The sequence below is a fragment of the Trachypithecus francoisi genome, unplaced genomic scaffold (assembly GCF_009764315.1).
Source record: "Trachypithecus francoisi isolate TF-2019V2 unplaced genomic scaffold, Tfra_2.0 Lachesis_group12, whole genome shotgun sequence".
NCBI classification, from domain to species: Eukaryota; Metazoa; Chordata; class Mammalia; order Primates; family Cercopithecidae; genus Trachypithecus; species Trachypithecus francoisi.
This window is the reverse complement of record NW_022681457.1, coordinates 83,512,020-83,528,889: the sequence shown is the minus strand read 5'-3', so window position 1 is coordinate 83,528,889 and position 16,870 is coordinate 83,512,020. Positions and strand designations below refer to the sequence as shown.

Here is a 16,870-nt window from a genome sequence, read left to right as displayed (position 1 = left end):
CGCCAGGAATCTCAATGTTAATTTAGTGTTTTGCTTGGAGCTTTCATCTCAAATTTGACTCAGATATAACGCCTCCTGTCTCCCCTGTGGGATTTGGGATCTCTGTATTTTGACCATCATCTGTCAGAGATCTTTTACATGTTTTTTTTTCTCTCTGCTTGGAATCTGTCCCCTTCTCTCCCTTCAATTTCTGATTTTCTTTGGGCAAACTCGAACTCAGCTAGGCTTCAAAGATCAGTTCCTCTATGAAACTTTTCTGGTCTAATACTGAAATAAATGATCTCACAAAGGATTTAGTATATTCTTGGTTACAGATCATTCTGTGCCCATTTTCCCCCATCACACCACGCTAGTAATCTCTCTTCTCCATGAAGTGGTAAAGGAGTCTTTACAAAGCAATGATTAGGCCGCGCATCGTGGCTCACGCCCATAACCCCAGCACTTTGGGATGCTGACATGGGAGGACTGCTTGAGCCCAGGAGTTCAAGACCAGCTTGGGCAATAAAGCAAGATCCCCATCTCTACAAAAAATTTTTAAAAATTAGCTGGTATGGTGGCACATGCTTATAGTCCTAGCTACTCAGAAGGCTGAGGCAGGAGGATGGTTTGATCCCAGGAGTTCCAGGCTGCAGTGAGCTGTGATCGCGCCATTGCAGTCCAGCCTAGGTGACAGAGCGAGACCCTGTCTCAAAAGAAACAAAAACAAAAAGAGCAGTAATTGAACCATGTCAACCCCTTCTAAAAACTCAATGCAGTGGCCTCCCTTTGCACATGAAATGAAATCTGAATTCCCTCCTGTGCTTTCCAGTGTCTATGAGGCACTCCATCAGCTGAGCCTTCCTACCTTCGGCCTCATTTCACTCTGCAACCCCTGCCCGCAACTTACCCCTTATTCACCGTGCTTCAAACACACTAGCCTTCTTTCTGCTTCTTGAATAAGCCAAGCATTTATCCTTTGACGTGCAATTTCCTCTGTCTGGAATGCTGTTTCCCCAAATCTTTTCATGCCTGACTTCTCAACATTTGGGTCTTACCTCAAATATTGATTCCACAGAGAGGCCTTCCCTGATCTCCTTGTAAAAATGCTCAATTCCGCACACAGTTCTTTACAATCCAATTACCCTAGTTTTTTTTTTTTTTTTTCCACCACAGTACATATCGTTATATAAAATAATTTCATGGACTAATTTATTTTATGTTTCTTATCTGTCTCCTCCCTATACAATGTAAGCTGTCTCTTGTTCCCTGCTATGCTGCTGACACATAAAAGAGTGCCTGGTCTGCCACAGTAGATGTTCAAACACATCTGTTAGATAAATGAATGATCACAGATAATAGTTACTTGTATATTTTTCTTTCTCTCCAATCAGACTATGTCTCTTTTGAGGCAGGGTCCTTGCCTTGCTCATGTCTATATCTGCAGCATCCAGAGGTGCCTTGTTGCAAACTACCTGTTCTCCTCAACCTCAAGTGGCAGAGCTAACACACACCTGGACACTGGGCACAGTGGCTCACGCTGGAATCCCAGCACTTTGGGCGGGCAAAGAAGATTGCTTGAGGCCAGGAGTTTGAGACCAGCCTGGGCAACATTGCAAGACCCTGTCTCTACAAAACAAGTAAAAAAATCAGCTGGGTATGGTGGTCTAGTATAGTCCCAGCTACTCAGGAAGCTGAGGTGTGAGGATGGCTTTAGTCCGGGAGTTCAAGGTTAACAGTGAGCTATGATCATGCCACTGTACTCCAGCCTGGGTGACAGTAAGACCCTGTCTCAAAAACAAACAAACAATAAACAACCCCCCACCACACACACCTGTTAAAGTAGAAGGGCCTAATATTTAACTCTCTCCTGCAAAGGCTGAGAATCTCCTCCCATTTGTCTTCATTCTGGGTCCCAGGTCTAAAAAGTCAAAGTACACTTTGTCTGGCCTGGCCCAGCCCAGCCCGGCCCAGCCCAGCCCAGCTCAGCCCAGCTCAGCCCAGCCCCTTTTAGAGCAGAGATTCTAGCATATTGTCTTTTCAAGCTTATAGTTGGGCACTGACTAGACCAGGGGACAGGTATGCTAGAGCCAGCAGGGGCTGCTTAGAGTCACAGAAATCCCAGTGGCTTTTTGGAGGTGTTAATAGATGGAAAGCTGGAGGGGCCTCTGTGAGCCATTCACTTCTCCCCATCTTAAAAGTCTACTGTGATGCTAAGAGAGAAACCAAGTGCAGAGATTCTGGAGAACAGAGAGAAGATATGGGGAGAGAGTGTATATGCAAGAATGTGTCCTTCTTGGACCATCTTAGCTAATTCCTCTAATCAGAAGCTAGGTATCATCTATACATACACACATGATAGTATACACACATATTATATGATAGTATATATAAATACACACACGCTATTGACTGAATATGTATCCCCTCAACATTCCTATGTTGAAAAATCCTACCCCTCCCCACCCACATGGTGATATATATTAGAGCCCCCCCCCCCACCAACTCTACAAAAAAATTAAAAATTGGCCAAGAATGGTGGCGTACACCTGCGGTCCTAGCTACTCAGGAGGCTGAGGTAGGATATGGTGATATATATTAGGAGGTGGGACCTCTGGACAGAGCCCTCATGAATGAGTTTAGTACTCTTATCAAACAGGCTGCAGAAAGCTCCCTTGCCCCTTTGGCTGTACACGGTTATAGTGAGAAGATGGCTGTCTGTGAACCAGGAAGTGGGTCCTCATCAGACACCAAATCTGCTGGTGCCTTGATCTTAGACTTCCCAGTCTCCAGGACTGTGAGAAACACGTTGTTGTTTATAAGCCACCCAGTTCATGGTACTTTGTGACAGCAGCCCAAATGGACTAAGATGACTCACATATTTAATACTACTATATATTTATATGCTTGTCTGTCAGCCTACTCCCTCTAGAATATAAACTCCATGAGGGCAGGTGGTAGGAAGTTGCTAATTTATATGGTGATTAGGAGAGACATCTCCGAAATGACGAAATTTGAGCAGACCTTGAGGCAGAAGAGCAAATAGCACATGTAGGATTTAGCAGGAAGGCCAATGTGTCAGAAGAAAGTGAATGAGGGAGAAAGTGGTACAAAATAACACTGAGAGGCATGGATGTGTGTGTTGAGGAAGAGGAGAGAAGTGGCAGTGAAGATAACAGAGGACCCTGTATACCATGGAAAACCACTGGCTTTTCTGAGTGAAACAGGTAGGTTTTGAGCACAGGAGTTACATGAACCAACTTGCAATGAGGAGGATCACTCTCATTATCTATGTTGGTAACAGACTTCAGGGGGACGTGAAGAGACCAGTTAAGGAGGCTATTGGCCAGGCATGGTGGCTCACGCCTGTAATCCCAGCACTTTGGGAGGCCGAGGTGGGCAAATCATGAGGTCAGGAGTTTGAGGCCAGCCTGGCCAACATGGTGAAACCCCATCTCTACTAAAAATACAAAAAATTAGCAGGGCGTGGCGGGCGCCTGTAATCCCAGCTACTTGGGAGGCTGAGGCAGGAGAATCGCTTGAACCCAGAAGGTGGAGGTTGCAGTGAGCCAAGATTGTGCCACTGCACTCCAGCCTGGGCGACACAGTGAGACTCTGTCTCCAAAAAAAAAAAAAAAAAGAAGAAGAAGGAGGCTATTAAGCCAGGCACAGTGGCTCATGCCTGTAATCCCAGCACTCTGGGAGGCTGAGGCGGGCAGACTGCTTGAGCCCAGGAGTTTGAGACCAGCCTGGGCAACATGGCAAAACTCTGTCTCTGCAAAAACTTAGCTGGGTGTGGTGGTGCATGCCTGTAGTCCCAGCTACTTGGAAGGTAGCTTGAGAGGAAGATTGCTTGAGCCCAGGAGGTTGAGGCTGCAATGAGCCATGATTGAGCCACTGTACTCCAGCCTGGGTGACAGAGTGAGAGACACTATTTAAAAAAAAAAAAAAAAAAAAAAAAGGCCATTATGACAATCCAGGCAAGAGACCACTGTGGCATGAACTACCAGGGTGGCAATGGTAAAAAGTGACCTGATATATGAACAATATTCTATAAATTATAAAGAACCCCCACCATTGTCAACTCATTTGACCTTTAAAATAGCCCTTGAAGGAGGTGTCATCACCATCTTTAGTTCAGAGGGGAGGGCACTCAGTGAAAAGAGAGAGGAAGTGACTGGCCCTGTCTTTTCCTATTCCCTCTGCAGACAGCCTACGGCAAAGCTCTCCCCATCGCCCCTCAACGTGTACAGCTGGCACTTCCTCTTCAAGGAGGGCTTGTTGTCTCAGTCTGAGCATGACTAAGGAAGGTGAGGCACACCCACAAGAGGCCAACTAACAAGCTCATGCCTAATCATCCTGGTTAATGCAGTAAGAGTGGAAACAGACTCAACATCCAAATTCTTTAAGACAATTCTAGGGCCAGCCGAATGAATCTTTTCATAGCCTAATGAAGACCATCAGGCTGCAAAGAGATTTATACAATGACCTGGCAGACAGACTCATGGTGTGTTTCCAAGGAAGAGAGGAGATGCCTAGGGAACAACAGTACCATCTGAGGCCAGTGCCAGGAGGGCAGCCTATCACAAAGTACTCTTCTCAGAAACAGGGCCTTGGGGAAGATAAAAATAACAGTAACTCCCCTCATACCTGGGGAACGATTTAGTTTCCAAAATGATTCCATATCCCTTCTTTCATTTGATCCTTTTAACACTCCTGTGGAAAGACCAGGTTGGTGTCACCATCTCCAGTATGCACATGAGGAACATTCTGCATGTGAGGAAGACCTGAGAGGTGAGATGACTGACCCAAGTCTCAAGGCAAGGGAGCCGAGGCTAGAATCAGCCCTCAGCTCTGCCTCTACTTGAGACCCCTTTAGATTCCATTTTGCTGCCCTGTTGGGTTAGGGGAGGGGGAGGGGCATCACAGGCTTCTTCCCATGACTCAGCCTTCCTGAAAGCTCTCTCTCCGCTGAGGTGACTTTTTTTCATTGCAGGCTTTGCTAATGGAGTCTTCCTATACTTTCACACCTCATTCATGTGTCCCTGGGCTAGAGGAGGCTGGAATCAGGGTGTGGAAGTTACATTCTCCTGGCTCCCTACTGCTGCTTCTAGACCATCCTCCTATGAAAGCTCATGTTCTTCGGAGGCCAAACATGTACCCAACCATTGGCTCTTCCTTCTCACTGTTACTCACAGATATCTGGATTTCTACCCCTTGGTAAATGAAGACTTTTTGTTACTCAGCTCACTACCCACTGTTCCACCCCAACTCCTGCTCTAATCCTTGGAGGCAATCCATTCAGCTACCATGCCTCCAGTGACTCTCACCTCCACTCTACTCCAAATACCTACTGCCAACACCACTGTCTGGTCCTTGCAATCCCTTGGAACAAATCCACTTCAGAATTTTAAGCATCCTATTCTCTGACCCCAACCTTCCATCTTTCCAGCTCTCTTGGGACTTATGTCCACTATAACCATTATATCACAAAGTTCTTTGGCATGTCAAACTTTCCATTTTCCCTATCCTAATTTAGCCTTGTATCCTTCCCATCCTGACTGCCTTCCCAGATCTAGTGGTCGATGATTTAAACTGCTCTCTCTGATTCCTGATTTCTTTACATACTCTTCCCCCTTCCTCCCAGCTCTTGCTCTACTAGCTCAGCAAAAAAAAAAACCCTTAATTCTCAAGCTGTCTTTTCTCATCCCATATCTACTAGGTTGCTAAGAACCACAGAAGAAAACCATAGCTTTTGCAAACTGGCCAACTAGTCTCCAAGCATAGTTGGGCCCTGAGGTTTCCTGCAAATCATCCCCTTTTCTTTGGTCCATTTTTCCCCATCTTCTTTAAGACTAGTCCAGTCTATCAGCCCTCCTAACCCGTTCCCTGACCAGGCCTTTCTCTATTCACTGATGGACACACTCAATCTTCCCTCCTTTCTCAGAGAAAGTATGCCTCCTTTTGGCTTAACCTGATGCCTCTGCCTATGCCCTTGATCCCACCACTCCTGAGGCCTTACTTCTTCCTCTTTCCTATATTCTTAACTGTTGCTTTTTGGAAGGTGCAAGCTGTCTGCTGACATATGTGCTTGAAGGGCTCCCATTCTGAAAGATCTTTTTTGACTTAGAGTCCTACTCATCACCAGCCTTTTTTTCTCATCAAAGTCCCCAATGCAATCTGCCTTCACCCCTCCACCACAGCACCAAGGCTGCTTTCGCTAAGATCCACCAATTACCCACAATGGTAGAATCCAATAGATGTTTCTCAGTCCCTTTTTTTGCCAGAATTTTGTTATGCTGTGCTTTCCTTCAAATACGCTCTGTAGTCCTGGCCACCACAATATCAGATTCTTCTCACTTTGAATTTTCTAAATTTTTCTTCACATTGAATATTCCTTTTTCTCCTTGGTGGGCTTGCCTTCCTGTTCTCACCTCCTAAGCTTTGTTGGTTCCCAGGACTTCATCTTTGGTTAACTGTTATTTTCATTCACTGCATATTTCTGAGAAGTGAGTATCATTCACCCTAAAATTTCAACTGCTGTTTATACACTGGTGACTCCTAAATATTTAACTTCAGCACAGCACTCTTCCTTGAGGATTGGATCTGCATAGTCACTGCCTGTTAGATGTCATCTACATGACCATGGGCTCCCCGACCTTCCTTCTCTTCTATGGTGGGTTCCCTCTCTCAGTGGATGGTACCACCATCTATCCGGCCACCACATCTAGAAACCTGGGAGACAGTCCTCACTCCCTTCTTCCTCACATCTGATGAAATCCTCAAATCTGATTAAATTTACCTTGTGAACAGTTTTCAAATCCACTCTCTCTTCTCTAAACCTTCTGTCTCTGCCCTAAACCAGGCCTTTGTCACTTCAGATCTGGCCCACTCGAGTAACCTCCTAACTTATTTAGGTTTCTCTAGTCTTGTCCCTCCTCAAATCCATGCTCAACACAGTAGTCAGTAATCTATTCAAAACACAAACCTGTCTTGCCTCTAATTAAAAGCCCATTTAAGGTCTTCTATGATATATGCCCTGACCTTTCCAGGTTTTTCTCTTTGAGTCTCAGTATTATACTTTATGGTTGAGCAATTCCAAATTGCATGCAGTTCCTAGTATAATCGGTGCTATTTCTTATTCTTTTGCCCTTATTCATGTTGCTCCTCTTCCTGGAAAGCTCTCCCTCCTCTACCAGCCCTGATATGGCCATTTATACAGTCTCAGGCAAAGCAGCACTTCCTCAAGAAAGTGTCCCTTGAACACCAAGCTTGGGTTAGGTATTCCTCCTTGTAATCCTGGAGCTCCAGTTACCTCCCAGGTGCAAGGTCAGGCACAAGAGTAAGTCCAGCCCCTAGTCCCACCACCGGGCAGAGGGCAACAGAACTAGGTCCTCTCTGGCCTCCCAGAGCTCAGGAAGGAAGTGAAGGAAAGAGTGAGGGAGGGAAAGAGGGCCAGGACTCTGGTAAGCTTACCCCTGGAGCATAGCCTGCGCACAGCTGAGGCAGTGCTTGGTGGGAGGCCACAGGATGGAAGCAAGGGCCGGTGCCTTTGGGAGGTGCTGACAAAGCTGGTGGGATTCGAGGCAGAGTCCATCGAGTCTGAGTGTGGTTCCAAGGACCGGGCCAGACTATTCCCCAGGACAAAGGTTTCACCTGAAAAACAGTAAAACCAGAGTTAGAGCTTAGAAGGACTGCCAGAGTGCTGGCTCCCAGGTACCTGTTTGAGCAGAGCAAGCAACAGCAAAAGAGAAAGCCCTAGGCAGGGACTCAGGAGGCCTGTGTACCAGTCATGGTTGTGGCTCTCATGAGGTGACCTTAGTCAAGCTCAGTGTCACTCTCTGGACTTCAGTCTCTTTAGAAATTCTTTCTCTTAGACCAGATGGTCTTTGAGGCTTTTTCTGGTCTAGATGCCCTATGCTTTTTCTGGATAAGGGACATCTTAAACAAATGGAGCTATTCTAGGATGGAAGAGACTGCCTTAGACACAACATGCTAGAGCTGGGATACATTTGCTTAGATGAGGGTACTTTAAAAGGTACCCTGCTCAACCAGCAGGATATGTCAGAAATGCTTCTTGATGCTTGGTTAAAGGCTTGTTTGCAAAGAATCTGCTCCTATGTTTCATCTCTCATTTTGTATCTGCCCTATTCTACAGAAACACTTCAAGGAATCTGGGGTTGATGAGCCGTGAGCTTGGGCATGGAGATCAGAATCAGGGGTATAATCTGGCTCTGCCATTCAGCAGAGTGCTTCTCGGAGAATGTTAGTCTCCTCATCTACAACATGGGAAGTCCTTTTCTTCCAAGGAGCTTATGAATATCAGAAAAGAATGGCTATGAAAGTCTTTCCTTGTAAAGGGAATCTTACCCTGATGTTTCTATACCCAGTCCCATGGTCCAATACCGGGTGGCAACACCCTTTCACCGTACAAAGAACCTGAAGCAGACTCCTCATGATTGGGTTCTACCCAAACCAGATCAATTCCTCAGCCCAGGCCACAGCATTCTCTGCTTGTGGAGGGTGTCTTGAGTACTGGAGCATAACACTGTCCTTTATCATTTTTCAAAGACATCAAGTGTTTAGGTAATGCTTGGGATTTGTTCGGAGCCTCTGATGAACACTAACTTTGGGCATATTGTCTGGCACACAGTAAGTCCTCAATGTTAAGATGGTTTAGGATTTAAGGACTGCTTTCTAATACTTACCTAAAATTGCTTGGCAACTATAAGGTCAAAGTAAAATCTAGGATTAGACAGCTATTTGCCTTTATATCAAGGAGGCTAATTGTTGAAACCCTTTCCTAGAAGTGGTTCTGAAAAGATAAGTCTTTGAGGGTCCATAATACCTAAGCCATATCCCACCTCCTTTCTGCAGATGAGGGTTCTGATTCCTATTTTCCAGGAAAAATGACTAGCAGGGTCCCATTTTGAGACATGAATGGGAATCCAATCCAGGATATAGGAGACCTGGGTTCTATACCTGGACTCCTGCCTTTCACTAGGTATGTGATTCTAGACAAGTAGCTTGTCATCTCTAAGCACCAGCTTCTTCATGTGGAAAATGGGGAAAAATCATCCCCTATCATGCTGAGAACATCAAATGAGAAAATGGAAAGGGATGAACTTTATGAATGTGAAAAATTATTATTTTGTATTTCATTCGGAGTTGAAGTGGCAAATCTAAGCTATCTGTGATAGTTCAAGAAAAATATTTCATCCAGTTTCTGCATTTATCAGCAGGGTAACCTCACCCTTCTAGTTCTCATTTTATTCAGCTAAGACTGGGGATAGTATTGTCTGCTTCACATGAGCTAACAGATGTGAAGAATAATTATGATGACAAAGCCAGGGGCTTACCAGGTGCTGATGCAAACCATTCAGTGTCTCTTCCTTTCAGCAATGCTAAGAACACTGAGACGCAGATTCTGAATTGAAGGGTCTGAAAATCTGGACTGATGGCAAGTCATGAAATCTTATCCTAATGAGATATACTGAAAGCATCATGCTCCAAAGCTCTGGGAAGTCCTAATCCTCACAAGGCTGATCAAACGAGGCTCTCTTTGGTAGGACAGTGCCAGGATAGAAGATTGCAAATACTTTTTTTTTTTTTTTTTTTGAGACAGAGTCTCACTCTGTCATCCAGACTGGAATGCAGTGGCACAATCTCACTGCACTCCACTGCAACCTCCACCTCCTGCGTTCAAGCAATTCTTATGCCTCAGTCTCCCAGGTAGTTGGGACTACAGGTGCGTGCCATCACGCCCCACTGATTTTTTTTTTTGTTTGTATTTTTAGCAGAGATAGGATTTCGCCATGTTGGCCAGGCTGGTCTTGAACTCCTGGCTTCAAGTGATCTGCCCACCTTGGTCTCCCAAAGTGTTGGGATTATAGGTGTGAGGAACCGCAGCTGGCCTGAAGACTGCAATACCTTCAAACTGTGTTCTACAGAGCCCTGTGAGCCCTCCACAGGGAGGCCAAGTAAGAAGAGCTATGGGCCTCATCCCAGCTTCTCTGGTTTTAATTTTTATGCACTGGAGTGTGTACAAATTTCATACACAATTTTACCTTTGCCAAAAACCTTTAAAAAAACAAAAAAAAAGGAGTTCTACTGGCAAAACAAAATAGACTTTGAAACCACTGGCCCAGGTGTCAAAGACTGGGGCTGGAAGACTTGATTAGTCAATGATCCCTGCCTTTTTATAGGATTCCTTTGCCCATCTATAAAATGGAGATGAAAAATGCTTAAACTTCCTAGGGTCAGTATAAAATTTACTATTGATATGCTGGAGATATGGGAGCAAGTGGGATCAAACAAACATTTGTTGAGCACCCTTTGTGTGTGTGACAGCCACTATACTAGTTATGGTACATGCAGAGGTGAACAGATGGATAAGGACCTAGCCCTTATGCATGTATTTTCAGTGAGAAGCAGCTCTTCTCAGAGTATCACATTGCAAAGCTGACCTTAACAATTAGAGTTCCCGGTGGAGGACTAAGTTTCCCAAAGGGGAAAGGCCTTGGGAAGGCATCGTCTGGAGAAAAGTCGAGGGAGAGAAACACCCTATGGGCAGTCATGGGAAAAGAAGAGGACTGGAGGTAGATTTGCTCTTTTGGAATACAGACAGTGGAATGGGGGCAGGAGTTGTAAGAAGGCAGATTTCAGCTTAAAAAGGAGGGCATTTTGGCTGGGCACGGTGGCTCATGCCTGTAATCCCAGCACTTTGGGAGGCCGAGGCGGGTGGATCACCTGAGGTCGGGAGTTCGAGATCAGCCTGACCAACATGGAGAAACCCCGTCTCTACTAAAAATACAAAATTAGCCAGGCGTGGTGGCACATGCCTGTAATCCCAGCTACTCAGGAGGCTGAGGTAGGAGAATTGCTTGAACCTGGGAGGTGGAGGTTGCGGTGAGCTGAGATCGCGCCATTGCACTCCAGCCTGGGCAACGAGAGTGAAAGTCCAGCTCAAACAAACAAAAACAAAAACAAAAACAAAAACAAAAAAAGGAGGGCCTTTTAGCAATCAGAACTGCCCAACAATAAAATCAATTGCCAAAGATAGAGAAAACCTGTTATCAGGAATATTTAAGCAGAGGTCAGACGACCACCCTCATGTGTTAGGCTAGATACTAGATCATCCCTAGAGTACTTTCCACTTCCAAGATGCAAAGATTCCATGCTCATAACCAAGCTTTCCCCTTTATGGGTGTGAACTGAGTGACCAAGGAACTAGAGATGCTGATCTAAGAAAATTCTTACACTAACGCAGGACCCAAAGACATAGCACAGTCCTTGTGCATGCTTAAATCACTCTCAGTGTTAAACAAAAAAAAAAAAATCCCTCTCTGAACTACTTCCCACATCCTTTACTACTCTTTCAACAAATACTATTAAATACTTACCATGTGACAGTTAGGATGATGGATACTGAGCATGATGAAAAATATATTGTCCCTATACTCATGGAATATTTACCATAGTGGGGCAGATGACAAAATACAGGTAGCTAAAAATATTAGCAACTATTGTAATTATAACAAAGGAAAGAAACAGGATATTAAGACAGACAGTATTGGGTGCATCTCTTTTGGATGAGGAGAACCTTGGAGGTCTTCCTGACACCTTGAAGTTTAAGCTCTGGTCCCAAGAAGGTCCACCTGAAAAGCGGACATGTGCCAGTGTGCTTCAGTGAATTATAAGCATTTGCATCATCTTAAAACTCTGACAATTCTAGGTTGGAAACCTATGTGGGGATCAGGGCACATCCTGATATTTCAGTTTTTATTTGGCTTTAACCACTGTGAATCTTGGGATTCTGGCAGTTTATAACTAACTCAGAAGACCGGGTTGACAACTGGAAAGAAAGGCACAAGGTACCATTGTCATGGGCAATGAACCACTTCCTCTAACAGAGAGGAACCTGAGAATCCTAAAACAGCAGACTCGGAGTTTAATGCTGGGTAGATTTCAGTTACAGCTAAACTTAATAGTCACTGGGACCAGTGAAATCAATACAATCTTCTGCCTCATACTGAGCCACTGCACCCGGCCGGGCCTCTTTTACTTAGTCTTCACTAGCCACTTATTTGATCTAGTCACATGCATAGTTCTGCTCTGATCTCACCTCCCCTAGGAATCTTCCCTTGACCTCTTCTTTCACCGTACTCCTGGCTCATCATGCCTTGCTGGGCCAGAGTACCTCTGTGCTCTGTTTTGATCACATACATGTTCATATTGTCCCTAATACTGAAGGTAGGGACAATATCTTTTTCACCATTCTCAGTATTTCTTAGGGTGATAAAAAAATACACTTTTTTTTTTTTTGAGACAGAGTTTCGCTCTATCGCCCAGGCTGGAGTGCAATGGCGCAATCTCAGCTCACTGCAACATCCGCCTCCCAGGTTCAAGCGATTCTCCTGCCTCAGCCTCCCGAGTAGCTGGGATTACAGGCATGCACCACCACGCCCAGCTAATTTTTGTATTATTAGTAGAGACAGGGTTTCACCTTGTTAGCCAGGTTGGTCTCGAACTCCCAACCTCAGGTGATCCACCTGCCTTGGCCTCCTAAAGTGCTGGGATTACAGGCGTTAACCACTGTGCCCAGCTGGGCTTCTTTTACTTAGTCTTCACCAGCCTCTTAACTTGATCCAGCCACATGTATAGTTCTGAAGAAGAGACTCTGCTCTGACATCACCTCCCCCAGGAATCCTCCCTTGACTTCTTTCACTGTACTCCTTGCTCATCATGCTTTGCTGGGCCAGAGTACCTCTGTGCTCTGCTTTGACCACATACATGTTCACATATCTTTCCCTGTCTCAGCTCTTTGAGTGCAGGGATGGAGTCTGTCTCACCTCTGTCTCCCTAGAGTCTAGTATAGAATTGGGCACAGAGTAAGTATTTGTAAATATTTGGTGACCTAAAGTAAAACAACTGGCCTGGATTATTCAAAATGCCAATGTCATGTCGTGAAAGATAGAAAAAAAAAAGCGCTGGATAACTGTTCTAGATAAAGGAAACTAAAGAGACAGGAGAATTAAATGCAGTGGATGATCCTTTATTGAATCCTGGATTAGGAAAAAACAGCTATAAAGGACATTGGTGTGACAACTGGGGGAAATTCTAACATATATAACTATATAACGGGGGAAATTCTAACATATATAAACTACATATATAACTACATAATAGCTAGTAGTATTTTATTTATTTATTATTATTATTTTGGAGATGGAGTCTCACTTTGTTGCCCAGGCTGGAGTGCAGTGGCACACTCTTGGCTCACTGCAACCTCCGCCTCCTGGGTTCAAGCGATTTTCCTGCTTCAGCCTCCCGAGTAGCTGGGATTATAGGCGTGCACCACCACGCCCAGCTAATTTTTGAATTTTTAGTAGATACAGGATTTCACCATGTTGGCCCGGCTGGTGCCTAGTAGTATTTTATTAATGTTAAATTTCATTAATTTTTTTCTTTTTGAGATGGAGTCTCGCTCTGTCGCCCAGGCTGGAGTGCAGTGGCGCAATCGCTGCTCACTGCAAGCTCCACCTCCTGGGTTCACGCTATTCTCTTGCCTCAGCCTCCCGAGTAGCTGGGACTACAGGCGCCCGCCACCACGCCTGGCTAAGTTTTTGTATTTTTAGTAGAGATGGGGTTTCACTGTGTTAGCCAGGATAGTCTTGATCTCCTGATCTCATGATCTGCCCGCCTTGGCCTCCCAAAGTGCTGGGATTACAGGCGTGAGCCACCGTGCCTGGCCTCATTAGTTTTTATTTATGTTAAATTTCTCAATCATAATAATACTATTATGTTCCTTATTCTTAGGAGATAAACACAAAAGTATTTAAGGATAAAATCTCTCATCTGCAGTTAATTCTCAAATGGTTCAGTAAATGAAAAACGTATTTTAAATACACAGGTATTCAACAAGTATGTATATTTATATGTGTATATATAGTTAGGAGAAACAGTAAATACTGCAAAAAGTTAAGTGGTAAAGGTAGGCAAAGAATTTATGGTTGCTTATTGTTCTATTTTTGTAATTTTTCTGTAGGTTTGAAATTTTTAAAATAAAATATTGGAGAAAAAAAGTAATAGTCTCAACTTAGGTAGGAAAGCTTAATGGGATATGAAATCTCCCTGAGCTTTGGGTGACTACCTGCTATATCGGAAGTGCATGGTCAGTTGGGCCAGGACTGTAAGTGGTAGGGTAGTTTGGAGGCAAGGCTACAGGAAAGGGAGAGGGCCAATAAGCACCCAGATAACAGAGGTGGTACCTATGGATGTCTAGTAGAAACGTGTAGCCAGGCAGAAGGGCAGGAGTCATAAATACCAGATCCAAAGGGCAAAGCAAAAGACAGCTCTTGTACAGATTGAGCTCTTTGGCAGAGGTTTGGGTAACTAATCAGAAAAACACAGGAAATGATAAGATCAGAGGTGGGGCAAAGGGTCAGTAAGGCAGGCAGGCAGGCAGGAAGGTAGGCAGACAGGCAGGCAGGCAGAAAGGATACACTAAGAAGCACAGAGGAATTAGAAGTTTAGGCAAGGCTCTGGCTTGTCTGGGCATAGTTAAAGGCTAATTTCAGGGAAGCAAATAGAAACTAGAGTGAGAGCAGACAAGTTGCGGAGCACCCATGATGAGAAACAGCTTAAGAGCAGAGGAGGACACAAAAAGTGGGCTCAATCTGTCTGAAAATGGGGAAGGGAGAGGTAGCAGCCAATGGTAGAATGTGATACCTTGGTCTTTGTTTCTCTTAGCTGGTGAGGCAAGAAGAGTCTGGCTTAAGTTTGCTTCCTCTTATCTAGTGGCTGAATCAGAGAGATGTAAATTGGGGCAGAATTCCCAGGAAAGGTTATACCCCAGTCCCAAACCACTTTTGGGACTGCAGGCCCATGAGGTACATCCCTACCAGTCTCTGAATGCTGCTACCAGTATATTTCTCTCACTTCTTAATGATGGCATTCCATTTAAGAATTCGGAGTTCCTATTTCTTAGAGAAATCTCTTTTTAAACTAGCAGCTACACTAATGGATATGCTACCCCCATTCATGCATCCCTTCTTTCAGAATCCCAGGTAGGCCTAATTTTCACATCTGAAATGTAGATCAGAGTTCCTGAATGCCTAACTGGAGGTATTTAACAACTTGCCTTTGTCTGTACCAGCTCTACCATGCCCAGTCCAGACTCCCAGTGCAGCATTCTAACTGCAAGTCAAAATGCCTTTTTCTATTCTCAGAGACTCTGGTACTGAAAGAAAGCAATCTAGCATGGGTTAGGTGAGGAGAAGTTCCCTCCACAGAAAAGGATCAGCCAGGGGATCACAGAAATGGCTGCAGGGATCAGATGGTCTGGCCCCCACAAACAGTATTTAAAATTCAGGTATCTTTTTGACCTGCTTGCAAGTCACATAAGCAATACGGATTTGGGTACAGAAGAATCTATGAGGGAAAGGGGGAAGGGGAATGGGGGAACAGTCACTTCCCTGGGCACATTCTCTAGAAGCAGTGCTTTTATCGGAGGTGATTCTGTTAAGACTGTGATGAAAAGACACCAGGGAAGGCAGTGTGGAAACAAGACTTGTTTGTGTAGAGGAAGGTTGGAAAAGACACCTTTCAGATTTGTGCCCTCCCATCAACAGACAGCACAGCGCCCACACTGACAGCACCCCTATTTCTCTGCTCAGGACACAATCTGCAGGGCTTTTTTAAGGGCCTTTCCTCCCTCTCAGTAATGACCTACCTTGCTATGTTTAAGGCTGAGCTTTTCTTCCCTCCCTTCTTCTGTGTCCTGGGTTCCAGATGAGAGATGAGAGTTCCATTGAATCTTTAATCTCTCTCGGAAGTACTTAGTCACTGATCTGGCCACGTGGCATCTGCTTTCCCATTGTGGGTCTGGTATGTTAACTAAGAAAGTTACTTTCCAGCTGAGTTAGAAATAGCAGGAACTTGAATTGACTTGCTAGACTGGCAGTGCTGGAAGTTAGGGCCATGTGCCAAAGGAAAGAATAGATGGCCAATCACCAAGAAGCACATTTCTCAATCTGTAGCCTGAGACTAAACCTTCCTGCTGGCAAGGGAGATCTGTGTTAGGCCTTTGCTGCCAGGTTCACACTAGGAGACATTCTGTGACTTCTCGGTGGCTCCACATGCAGTCTGAAACTCAGAAGGGGGATTGCGAACCACCTTTTATCTAGGGATAAGGATCTAGAGGAAATAGGAGTAATACTAGAGACAGAAAACAAGATCCTGAAGAAAAAGTAGATGAGAGGAGGCTGAAAAGTCTCAAATATGGCAAAGGTAAGGGACAGAAAAGCAGACCTCTGGATAGTAGGTGCCAGGCCAGTAGTTCTGAAGGCCTGGGCCCCTGCAGGTGCTGCTGCTAGCCCTGTCCCCCACTCTCAGCCCAGGCCCCATCCCAGCTCCTACCTGGTAGGTACCTGTCGTGGCTGTGGCTGTACTCTGTGGCAGTGAGTGACAAGTGAGTCTGTGTAAAGGGCTGGTTGCCAAACAGATTGTCACTACGAAGGTTGTGGCAGAGTTTCTCCAGGAAGCGGAGGACGTAGGTGATGCTGTTGACTGCTGGGAGGTTGAGGGTATGCTGTTCCCGGTCAAACACGGCTGTGGAGTGAGTAAACAGGGCCAAGCATGTCAGCCTGGCAGTGGAGTACAGCACTGGGCAGGAGGAGTACAGCCCACTGCTTGTCTCAGGCTTACCTGGTTACACAAAGGGAACCAGTGCCCCACATTTCCTCCCTCCCTCCCTTTAACTCCCTCCCTCGAGGGCTTTGATTTTTGTCTCCAACTGTAAAGGGCTTGCAAATATGGGAGTGGCCAGGCCAGGTCTGTTGCACCCTGGGCTCTGGAATGATTTTTTTCAACCTGTGAAAACAACTATGAACAT

The 16,870-nt window shown here is 45.1% G+C and overlaps 1 protein-coding gene and 1 long non-coding RNA gene across 28 annotated transcripts in view; one reads left to right on the top strand and one right to left on the bottom strand.

Moving 5' to 3' along the window:
- The window catches only part of SCMH1 (Scm polycomb group protein homolog 1), a 246,088-nt gene that overhangs the window by 2,297 nt on the left and 226,921 nt on the right, over positions 1-16,870 (bottom strand). For 20 of the 27 annotated variants that reach the window (XM_033226890.1, XM_033226873.1, XM_033226896.1 and 17 more), the window contains 3 exons: positions 16,396-16,587; positions 7,453-7,632; positions 4,627-4,692 (listed from right to left, as the gene is read on the bottom strand). In XM_033226890.1, the coding sequence (XP_033082781.1) occupies positions 4,627-4,692; positions 7,453-7,632; positions 16,396-16,587 (438 nt within the window). Of the gene's footprint in view, positions 1-4,626; positions 4,747-7,452; positions 7,633-16,395; positions 16,588-16,870 lie in introns of those variants that run through there. The other 7 variants (XM_033226886.1, XM_033226885.1, XM_033226878.1 and 4 more) reach the window with 2 other exon arrangements.
- LOC117092785 lies at positions 630-7,268 on the top strand. Its single transcript, XR_004440918.1, has 3 exons — positions 630-1,616; positions 4,185-4,770; positions 4,973-7,268. It is a non-coding gene; the product is annotated as an uncharacterized LOC117092785 (long non-coding RNA).